The 12,121-nt window shown below is 40.8% G+C and overlaps 1 protein-coding gene across 1 annotated transcript in view; it reads right to left on the minus strand.

Moving 5' to 3' along the window:
• Window positions 1-1,130: 1,130 nt before the first annotated feature.
• The window catches only part of LOC126188394 (odorant receptor 83a-like), an 84,821-nt gene continuing 73,830 nt past the window's right edge, over window positions 1,131-12,121 (minus strand). The window contains exon 7 of the mRNA XM_049929995.1: window positions 1,131-1,287. Coding sequence (XP_049785952.1) covers window positions 1,231-1,287 — 57 coding nt within the window. The 3' untranslated portion in view covers window positions 1,131-1,230. The remainder of the gene's footprint in view (window positions 1,288-12,121) is intronic.

Consider the following 12,121-nt stretch of genomic DNA (forward strand, 5'->3'; position numbering starts at 1 on the left):
TCGCTCTATTTGCAAATGGATCAGGAAAAGAAATGGCAGGAAGTGTTACAGGATACCTTGCGCCACGCACCTCCAGTGTACTAGTCAACGAAACAACTATTACGACTGATTTGTAGTCATGGCCTACGCCTTGGGCCAGAGATGTCCGTCTGTGAATCAGGGCGTAAGAGGAGACCGGTAACTGCCAAAGAGCGTCAGGGAGAGGTATACAAACACATTTGGATACGGTGGACTCTGGTCCTTTCTGCATGGCCTGCCACAGCCGGTGGATGTGGAACATTATTTGCCAACATGACCGATGTTACTTCTACGGTTGCCTCTACGTACGATAGCAGGACTGCACTGCAGCATCAGGAGCATATGCGTTATCTGCAAATTATTTTTAAGAATATTCTGTCGGTAGATGCTTGAGCCTGCAAGTTTCTAGAAACATTACGAGATACGACCAAAGTTCCATTGCTGCGGGATCGCACCAATTTGTTACTCTGGACTGATGGCACGCCGCGTTGATTGTTTAAATCTGAGCACAGTGATATTATGAGTCACACCAATAGAACGTCTAAAATCAAATTACTCAGAATACCCATTTTAATTTTTCACTTAAATTATTTAATTCCACTGTCAATCCTGCTAATCTATAAGGTTTCGTGTCATATTAGCAATGCTTGGTTAAAAGAAAAATAGGAACTCCGGTATTCTTCGGACCACATTTAATAGAGTTTTAAGAAATTCATTATACCTGGTGCAGATCTTGTGTGTAAGAATATTCTACTTTGGTCTCAGTTGAGAAGTTGCGTCGAAATTATACGAGAAATGTATACCAATGCACTTCTTGATTGTTATCTGCCCATACGAAACTGTTGTATAACTTCATCACCTGTTGCATAGCGTCTTTAGTGCCCAAGTGTCGTCCACACGGGCAACAGTGACTCAACTGTCGTTTTGGTTCCAGTCTTTTCCTATCCGTCGTTCTGGAAATCCGTAGTGGTAAACAATTATGTCATAGAAGGAGATTTATTTAAAAGTTTTATTCAAATTATTTTATGCGAGAATATAGAGTGAGGTTTATTTAAAAGTCACATTCAAATTAATTCGTGCAAGAATCAAACAGAAATGACGACCTGTAATTTTTTGACTTGATACATGAAATACATGTTAATGGTGAACCGTGCAATAAATGTCCAGTGCTACACAGCGCCATAAGTCGACGTTGGTAGAAGGTGCCCTCGTTCACTTGGCGTTGATCTCTCTCAGCACCGCGAAGTAAGACACAGATGCGTTCATCAGCTGCAACGAGACAACACTGTTGCTTAAATCTGATATTCGTATGACGTCTGACACAGTATGGACACTTCTAATATTTCATAAATGACTAAAAAGTAAAAAAAAATGTTCTACGGGAAATATTGTGTAAATGAAATCTTTTTTGGAGTACTGTTAATAGTCACTAAAATACTGAGTAATGTAATTTACTCATCGTAGTTTGAGAGTCCTTTAGAAAAAATATGTAACAAATCTTAGTATGAGCAAAATTATTTTAACGAAAATAGCGGCAGAAAGCTCATTTCCACATAAATTATGCGTGAGGGGCTCAGCTCTATGCCTTTCATAGTGCATATGCCTACTAAAGTACATAGTATATAGTGTATATATCCGTACACGAGAGTGCACACTACCAATATGTTCCAAAATGCTGCCCGCGAAAACGCTGTATTTCATGAGAAAAGGAGTTAAACGTTTTGCGTAGCCCTTGGACCAGCAACCATTTCTGTACGTAAGTAGAACGGGCGACCTGTAGCTGTCCTACAGTACAGAATCAAAATATGAACGTTACACAGTTCCCCCAGCCCAGGAAAATTGAGAAAATCGGATGCTTCATTTACATTACATGTGGTATAGAGTGGAACTTAAGCGACACTTACACGATTATTTGAAGTAAATTAATGGCAAATATTTGGAATAAGTGTGTAATGATACACGGAATCTTTATCTAGCTTTCGTCTCATATGTAAGCATTAACAAGTATATTTTAGGAAAAAGTTGGGAAATAAAAGTAGTGATATTAATTTTTTCACAGCGTGGAAAACTGAGGGAGAGTCTTTTCCGTTTCTTCAGCACCATCAACTTCTTGTAGCGGCGTATGTTTCTGTGGTATAGAGCTATGGCTATTATTTCCGTAGTGACTACTGAAATGATGGCAACGGAGACATTATCTCTACTGCAACAGCAGCATTGTTGACGAATCGTCATAATCAGAGCAATTCCATGAAACATTTTGCATAAATATGGGCCTCAATACAGGAATAGGAATACTCTGGTGATTATAATCCACGACAGTATCAGGTTCTCCGATTGGTTTCAAAATTAGTGTGAACCATGGTTCAGAAGTTGAAAGTACGTTAGGTATAGACTGGCGAAACAAAGATTTGGGGACCAAAGTCATTCTTTGAAAGCGACTCGGAGGACGAAATGTGCAAGGTGGTCGCAAACTCGCTGGCTCCAGAAAGAACCGTTGCTCGCCTGTGGGAAGGATAACACTGTCCAACAGCCACCGAGCACCTAAAATACCTTTTCGCCGAAAACGTTGTCCACGGTTCACAGGCCTTTATTTAATTCGTCCATTTACTGGAAACATGTTACTTTGAGGTACGTAGGAAAATAGAATCTGCCGTCCTCCATCTAATCTGGGACCATCGTTTTTCAGGGTTCGCAGTACAATACACATTTAATTGGAAGCAAGTTTAACATGTAAGGAGGTACTGGCCCCTGATGAACTGTCATAATATCCGTTGTACTGGACGAGTGGAAGGCGACACAGTCCCCAAAGGAATCTTACTCATGGGTTGTCGTGGCCTACGGCCGCAGCGTAAATTAGATTAGACTAGATTAGATATGCTTTTTGTTCCAATTGATCTATAGTGACGAGACTCCCAGGGTACAAAAAATTTCACAAAAATAAGTAGCACAACGTTTACTGAATTGTTTTATTTCGTATGCTTTGTTCCTGTTGCACTCTTTTTCGCAACTAGTTAACAGTTCTTTGTCTGGTCGTTCTAGATCATGTAATAGAAGCATTACTCCGCTAGTGAACGCATTTCAGGATGAGTGAGACAGGTTTAATAAAATTGGTATTCAGTTGACTCGGCATTGTTTATTCAGGCTTGGAACCCAGGTGGCGAAATTGGCGTTCTTCTGATCCGTGCCGGTGTCGTATTACATGCTGTATGTGATGTTGTTGTGCGACAGGGCACAGATGTGAAGCTAGAGATGGTTGTTCATTGTGTTTGTGCAGTATAGAACATACACCCGTCCGCTAGTTTCAAAAAGTCACGGAATCCACACGCACAATCTCGATAAAACACGCTACCGCTACCATCACAACTTTCAATAACTTCTTTCTCAGTTCCATCTCAATATCTGATTTCAATAACGAAAATTTTCTTCGCTTGCTCTAATCTACTTCTGATGTATTTATTGCTTCATTGTTCGTTCGTGAATTTGATTCCCAAATAGGAGATTTCTTTCATTCACTCTCATTTTTACTACACCTCATCGTCTTAGACTGTTTTATTTATGCTGAAGCCATATCAGTGCACTCGTTTAAACAGTTCTACGTCTTTCTTACCTCCGACCAAACGGTAGAGAGGTTATATCCCCGCACTGCATCATCGTCTCGTATGAGCTTGTTTGTGGGAGTTGTTTACTGATTCCTGGCTGTAGAGTGGTTGCAGATTCATCGACACGTTATCAAAGAACACACAGGGAGTACACATTACTATTATCTGGTCTGATACCCAGAAGTTAAGAGATCTCCAAGCTCCACTAACAATATACATGGATTTATCAACTCGTTGTGCCGCCTAAAGTGTGTCATGACGATATGGACACATGTGACATAAACGACACAAGTGATACTATTTAGCGTTCTTCCAAGAACTGGTGTGGGCAGAGGTCTTGTATATAATATTTCTGACTGGATGTTGCGGTTATTTGGCTTACAGTATTCGAGTCTTTGTAATGTACAATGACAAATTTGAATGACATTACACATTGTTATCTCAATATTCCTAAGGCTAAGGTGCGAAAGGACTTCATTATCACCCTTAAATGATGTTACGGTGTTGTTGAGTAGTCATGGAGAGAGCGAGAGAGAGAGAGAGGGAGAGAGAGAGAGAGAGAGAGAGAGAGAGAGAGAGAGAGAGAGGAATCGTTCAAAAGCAATACGGGTAAGATCAACCACAAGATGCAAGCCAGCGTCAGGATCGTTATTTTTCGTGTGGATGAGAAGCCGACTCTGCGAATCAGCTGCTCTGACTAGAGACGTCAGAAGAATTTACTTCACATAAACAAACCGCTTGACAGAGTGAATGTTAAGTCGTATCCTCAATGGACTGATCAAGGAAAGGTGAGTCGTTTTTATATCGGGAAGGCAATGTCTCACTCTTGATCATCTAGCATGCCCCTGGAATATATTCATTTCTCTCAGTTGTGTAGAAAGTTATCAACACCGTGACATTCCTGCTTCCAAACCTCGCCTTTTGTACAGGTCCGTTTCATAGTGACAGAATAGGAGGCCAATAAGGGGAAAAGAAGGTGACTGCACGCAATGACGTGGTTTTATATTGTTTTTTATTTGGAGGGCGTAGGTGGGAGGGATTTTTGCAATAGCTCAAACCGAATACTAATTTTATTGATCTATACTAATTTTATGTCCAACATCATAAAAATAAAGTTTGTCATTGGTTTACATTTGTTTAATTGGAACACTGATACATTACGAAAACGATTTCTTGACGTTAATTTCATAAGATTATGACTTTTAAATAATTTTAATACGACATAACCCAGTTGCTAAGAGAATTTTCTACACCGATTCTATTAATTGTCTTTTTTTATAGTCTAGGCCCGTGTTAATTTACTGTGAAGCTTATAAAATCTGCTTTTGTCTGATACGTTAATACCCATAAGTAAAACAAATGATTAAATCGTTTAATAGAAATTTAAAGTACCAAAAGAAGTTGACGGTCTCTTAGTTTTGCCATATCACTTATCACAGCTTGGACATCAATCATTTCTTCTCGATGAACCGTCATCATAGAGAGCCCATTCAGACGTGCCTCGCTAGTTGTCTTCTTTAGGTGTGTCTTGATTCTCTTAAGGGTGGAGCAACTGCACTCATTGGAGGACGTTGTCACTGATAGAGCTGCCAAGAGCTGAACACACGAGGACAGATCTGGCAGTCGCAGACACACAAAGACTCCGTTGTGTTTTGAGGCAACTGCTCCAGTCGATTCAGACGTTGATGGAAAAGTTTCACCTCGGCCGTTGTCGTTGTTAAATCGGCGAGTGATGGATCATCAGGTTTTCATGTTAGAAGACAATTAAAGTTGTTAAAAAGCTACAACGTGTCAAGAACCGATCCTGCAGTGAAATAAGAAAGATATATCGAAAGCGCGTGAACAGAGAGACTTTGTAGTAATCCTCAACTTCATCATCGGTATCCTGATTTGCACGATGGTGCAACGCGCCGTTGCTTGATTTCAACTCCACTGGCCAAAGCTATGTCTTTGGCTTGTGAAAAAATCCGGTTGAAAGTATTAACGTTTTCTCTCCTTGCCAGCAGTTGCCTTGTAAGATCCCTGGTAATCCTGATTAACTCTGCATAATCTGCATCTGTATCTACATCTGAAGTTGACGACAAATGGACTCACCCAGCTCAAACAGATCAGAAAGTATAACCGAGCAGATGACAAAATCTCTCTTGGTAGTGGCTGCTAACAGAGTCATGGCATCGTTGAATGTGATTTTGTTGTCAAATTCTTGAATCTTCCCCAGATCCGAAACAACACAGCTACATATTTCCTTGAAGTCTTGTAAGCTGCGAAAACGCTCAGTCCATCTAGCGAGTGTAGTACGTTTCAAACTCCTGACGCGAACATCGGTTCATTATTCAAGGGTGTCATTTAATACTGGCCCGCGCTTCGGTGGACCACAGAAATTACGTACAATTTCCTGTATTCCAAGCGAATTCCTGATAAGTGGAATGTTGCATGTGTCGGTAAGCACCAAACTGAAATTATGAACTGCACAATGAGTATATAGCTAAAGGATAGTCCTTTTACATGAATGTATGAGCCCACGGGGTTTTCCTGACATGGATACAGCACCAACATAGCCATTTCATAGTCAAAATGACACAACGGGACCAAAATTTACCAAATTTTCAATTACAGTTCCAGCTAATCGTTTGCCAGTCATATCAAAAACTGGAATTAATTGCAAGAAATCTTCACGAATCTTGAACTCCGTGGAAATATAACGTACACAAAGAGATAGTTGCTCTATTCCAGCAACATCAGCAGTTTCATCCGCAAGATCCGTGAAATCTTTGGCATCATTAGTGCTCTGAAAAAACTTTCCCAGGAGATGGTTATTTATGTAATTGCCGATCTGATTTTGTACTGGGGCTGGAATGTATTTATTACGAGTTCCTTCTAAACTTACTCGTACGTTTTCATCACCTTTCGCGCGATGTTTTAGAATGCCACGAATGTTACCAATGTTCTTGTCACCTTGTTTGCGAACTATAATATCCCCGAAGGCCCCGTGTCCCCTTAATGCTCTCTGCCGACATCAACTGAGAAAAACCGCCTCGATGATAAAGATTATGCGTTTTCTTTGTTTTACCACCTGCTCCACCAAACTTTGGTCCAAGCATTATTTTATATTTTTTGTCTTGTTCAGTATCATATGAACAAAATTGTCACTTTCGATTGCAACAGCTTTATGGTAAGAGTTGCTCGCATGGATGATGAAACATTCAAGAGCATTCTTCCACTTCGAAAACCTGGAGGTTATCAGGGCTCCAACATTTTGATGACTACCTTTACTCGAACTTGTCTTAGCGAAAAGCTCGCAATACTTACAGAAGGCACCGTCTTCTTTGGGAGAGTATACCAACCAAAAATATTTCCCCATCCAACTTAGGTTGTACTACGATATTGGCCACTTTGCAAAGTGGGTGGAAATTTGAATCTTGCTTCTGGCACAAAAAGGTTTTGGAAGTGTTGTAGCTTCATGTGGTCATCAACTTTGATAGCAAATAATCACTTCTGCCACACTTACAGCCTGATGTTGAACTGTCAGAGGTTGATGTGTCAACAAAAGATGTTGACTTTGCTCCAGAACGCTAGTTTTGGATTAGCAATTACGCTTCTATTGTTTGAAATCAACAGCGGCTGCAACTGTGGTGGGTCTTCCATTCCTCGGCCTGAGAGGACGGAGTTGAAAAGTCGTGGTGTTTTGGAGAAGTAGTTCAAAATGTTTCAACGTGTTGTTTTGCGATGCATTGTCTTAGCTCTCAAAGTCAAGGGTTCACAGTACTGGCTTAAACAACACTGGTTTTCGTAACACAGTCGTATCAACAATTTAATAATTGGTAACGTAATACGGCATCCAATACGATGAGAAATGAGAAGGCGTATGCGGCGGGGGAAGGTGGGGGGGAGCTAAAAGTTAGGAACTGTTGCTTTGTACGTTATATAGATTCTGGTACATCAGTGGTCTTGCATTGTTATACATACACTTTTGTGGTGCATAAGAAGTTGGGATTCTTTGTTTAATGATGATTCTCTTATTTATGGGGCTTGTCAGGCGATCGAATGACAGAATTATGAGAACATAAAGCCTCAAAAATCTTCGTGTGTGGCCAGTTCGTTCTCCAGAATGTAAATGAATGGGCATGGGATGCTCTAAGTCAAACGGCTTCTTGCTTGAGAGCGCCACCAACAAGCTCTGCTGGTCTCAAGAGGGCATCTGTCACACACTTTAACTAAAAAACGCCAACAACGCATCTGCGATGTTGATTTGATTATACATCCTTGTCTTTCATTACAGTCATCTGTTTCTGTCGTTGTAAGTCGCATCATACACTGTAACCGCTCACTAGGCCGTGTTCTTTGATCAACTGTGGACAGGGACAATACCCACTGCTCTCTCTCTCCTGCTGACCTGGCGTAACGTGAACTGTTTTGTCCACGCTAGCAGTGCGAGAGCTCAGCTATTGACCGAGCAATGGTTACGCCTATCATCTATTACATCTAGCTATTTCATCTAGGAAACAGTAAATCTCACTCTTTTGTCGTTCATTTGTAAGTTAAGAACGTTGTATATGTTTTCATTAATGGCTATTGCTGCAAGATTTACTCGTGGTTTAAATGTGTTGAATGGTACCAATTTTAATTGGTCTTAATTAATAGATATTGGAGCAGTTCTATAAGAAGTAACAAGGAATCACAGTAACTCAGAAGTATGTGATATCAGCAACAAAATAATACATAATTGCATGTCTGCAGATGAATGCAGTGAGAAGAAACGCAGTGTTGTTGTGTTACAGTTTATTAGAGTTGGAGTGTGTATCAAATACGACTTAAAACAAAGACTGGAGCTGACGAATATATTATAGACGCGATACAATTAGACAGGCAGCAGTGCTATGATGTTAGAGGGATTGGACAAGAAACAGTGTCTATAAAAATGTGTAATTAGGTCCTTCTGAAAGAGTAATATGAGAAAGGCGGAGGTAATCAATTATAGCAACCAAGTGCAGCAGTCAGTCGAGTAGAAGAAGCAGTTTTAATTGTCACCTTCGATAAAAAATAAAGTTACGCAATAATTTTTGTGTTTCTTCGCAAACAAATGTTTGCAATCCTGGCACATACTGAAACACTGGTGCCACGAGACCATAGCATTCTGCTATGAGAGGAAAAACGGGCCAGCCCATTCACAAAGTGAAGTATCGTACTGTAACTCTATTTCTAAATTAAAGAGGAGCAACGCTGCAACATCCACGCACAGTTGGTAGAAGTGTCCGGCTGCACTGTGCCCTCATATGATACAGTGATTAGGTGGCACAGAGCTCCCAGTGTGGTCAAAAATGTCCAAACGAAGAAAACGAGTGGCAGACCAATCTATGTGTAAAGAACCGGGAATCGCTAGAGAAGTAGAAATCTAGGGCTCGGAAACCAGAGTATCCCAACAGAAGCGATGGTGAAAAAAAATTAAAATCTATCATGGGTCAATTTGCAATATCTTGCACGAATTTCTGGAAAAAAACGTTGCAACCATCTGGATTCCGCCACTGTTCGCATCCACTCAGAAATACCGGCGTACGGGAGCAATAGCAGCAATGCTGCAGCTGCCTCAGGCCAGTTCAGATGAATTCTTATCCACCCACTCGTGATGCACGGGCGCTGGGTGTATCACTGAGACCCCGAGCCAAATAGCAAAGCAAGGAATGGAGGAGGAGAAAGACCTAACTACCACAGTGTAAGGCCATGATCTTTTTCGGGATTTCTATGGTGTGGCACTAATCAATTATGCTCGTAAAGGGTAAACCTAAACCGTATTCTCCTGTCTTCTTCCTCTTTGATCGGGCGAACAACATTGTGTGGCAGTTACTTCCTGAGGGACGATGACGTAATTTTCGAGGGGCAATGTTTCCTGAACGCAGAGTACAGATTTCTACAACCAAGGTGGGAGCCAAGGCACCCGCTGGTTGGAAAAATGTGTCACATTTGTCATATTGAAGGGTGAATAAGTAGCGAGGGACTGACACCAGCCGGCCGCGGTGGTCTAGCGGTTCTGGCGCTGCAGTCCGGAACCGCGGGACTGCTACGGTCGCAGGTTCGAATCCTGCCTCGGGCATGGGTGTGTGTGATGTCCTTAGGTTAGTTAGATTTAAGTAGTTCTAAGTTCTAGGGGTCTTATGACCTAAGATGTTGAGTCCCATAGTGCTCAGAGCCATTTGAACCATTTTTTGACTGACACCAGGTTTCACGGTCACACTTTTTTTAGGCGATAATTAGAACATTACGACGACTACCAACCAAATATAATTAGAGCCCTTTGATTTATTAGTAGCAGGAAACGATAACTACAGTAATGCTTCTGCAAAAACTTATCGCTCCACTTCTTGTTCTTTAGAGGTCCCACGAATAACGACTAAATTATGGACGTTAGTGTATTCCTCATTGGATATTCTAGCATAATATATTGACAAATATTCCTTTTAAGGGGGAATGCAAAGCGCCAAACTGACCATCAGGAAAGTCTCTTTCGAGATGGTATAGAACTTGCTGGCGGTGAGACGCATCGGCCGGTGCGTGCGACACAGGAATATGCGTAGCTCCATGCGGAACCGCGGGGAAGCATCCATCCAGTTGCAGCTGTATGCAGACATCTGCAGGCGTTCACTCTGCAAAACAAGAATACAAATGGAAGTAGAAACAATAGAGTGGGAAGGTGAATCAGGCAGCGTACACCTTTTTATTTCATTTTGTTTCGTTACTGCTCGAGTAAATGCAGCACCCAAATGTGAATGCTAGTGCTATATCTATTCTTATACGTCGTTAAGTTTTTCCTCTGTTGGTAACATATTTACAACGTTCATTAGCAAACGCAGAAATAAAAACTTTGAGGTTCGCCGATGACATTGTAATTCTGTCAGAGACAGCAAAGGACTTGGAAGAACAGTTGAATGGAATGGACAGTGTCTTGAAAGGAGGATATAAGATGAACATCAACAAAAGCAAAACATGGATAATGGAATGTAGTCGAATTAAGTCGGGTGATGCTGAGGGAATTAGATTAGGAAATGAGACACTGAAAGTAGTAAAGGAGTTTTGCTTTTTGGGGAGCAAAATAACTGATGATGGTCGAAGCAGAGTGGATATAAAATGTAGACTGGCAATGGCAAGGAAAGCGTTTCTGAAGAAGAGAAATTTGTTAACATCGAGTATAGATTTAAGTGTCAGGAAGTCATTTCTGAAAGTATTTGTATGGAGTGTAGCCATGTATGGAAGTGAAACATGGACGGTAAATAGTTTGGACAAGAAGAGATTAGAAGCTTTCGAAATGTGGTGCTACAGAAGAATGCTGAAGATTAGATGGGTAGATCACATAACTAATGAGGAAGTATTGAATAGGATTGGGGAGAAGAGGAGCTTGTGGCACAACTTGACAAGAAGAAGGAACCGGTTGGTAGGACATGTTGTGAGGCATCAAGGGATCACCAATTTAGTATTGGAGGGCAGAGTGGAGGGTAAAAATCGTAGGGGGAGACCAAGAGATGAATACACTAAGCAGATTCAGAAGGATGTAGGTTGCAGTAGGTACTGGGAGATGAAGAAGCTTGCACAGGATAGAGTAGCATGGAGAGCTGCATCAAACCAGTCTCAGGACTGAAGACCACAACAACAACGACATTAGCAAACGTATTATAATGGTACGTGACGAGCCAGCCAGCAAGCTATTGACGAAGTGTGTGTGTGTGTTAGGCAGTTACCAATGAGTGTGCTAAATAGTGAAGAAATTATTAACTTCCCCTTTACGAATAGCTATTGCACATTCTTTACTTCTGTGCTTCATTTGTCAGACATTTCTACAACAATTGGTTATTAAATAATAGCAAATGCCAATAAAAACTTGTATTTTTAATTAAATTTCTATATTTCCTAACGTTTCATAATCCCTACTTGATTTTAAACTGCAGTAGGGAAGAATAAATATGTGGATAAGAATTCGACAAAATTTTTAACATTTTGAAGAAGAATCTACAAGATGATATTTGTTATTACACGATTCTGTTCCTTCAGCTGTAATTACTCTACAGTCTAATGATTACATTTAATATTGGTATAACGTCCGTTAACTGGCTTTACACAAAATTCAGTGTCTCTTCGAAGCTTAAGAGAAGACCAACTGTCGGTTTTTTCATAAAGATAGTTAAGCAATAATTCTTCTGAAACTTCCTGGCAGATTAAAACTGTGTGCCCGACCGAGACTCGAACTCGGGACCTTTGCCTTAAGGCAAGACGGTGATCACATTAAAGTGACTGGACCGTGTACATTCCGTGTAAATTCTTGGATTTGATGAATCACTGCATTTATCATGCCCATGAAATGCGAGCACAAAAGCAAGCACCACAAAATTTAATACAGGCCACAATTTTAGAGAGTACGTAACGATTTTCGCAAATCTGCCAATTTAGTATTTCAACTGATTGCCTATAAGCACTCTCCAGTTGTTTTCAAATACCGTTTCCCTAAAAGATGTCATTTG

Source organism: Schistocerca cancellata, chromosome 5 (genome assembly GCF_023864275.1).
Source record: "Schistocerca cancellata isolate TAMUIC-IGC-003103 chromosome 5, iqSchCanc2.1, whole genome shotgun sequence".
Lineage (NCBI taxonomy): Eukaryota > Metazoa > Arthropoda > Insecta > Orthoptera > Acrididae > Schistocerca > Schistocerca cancellata.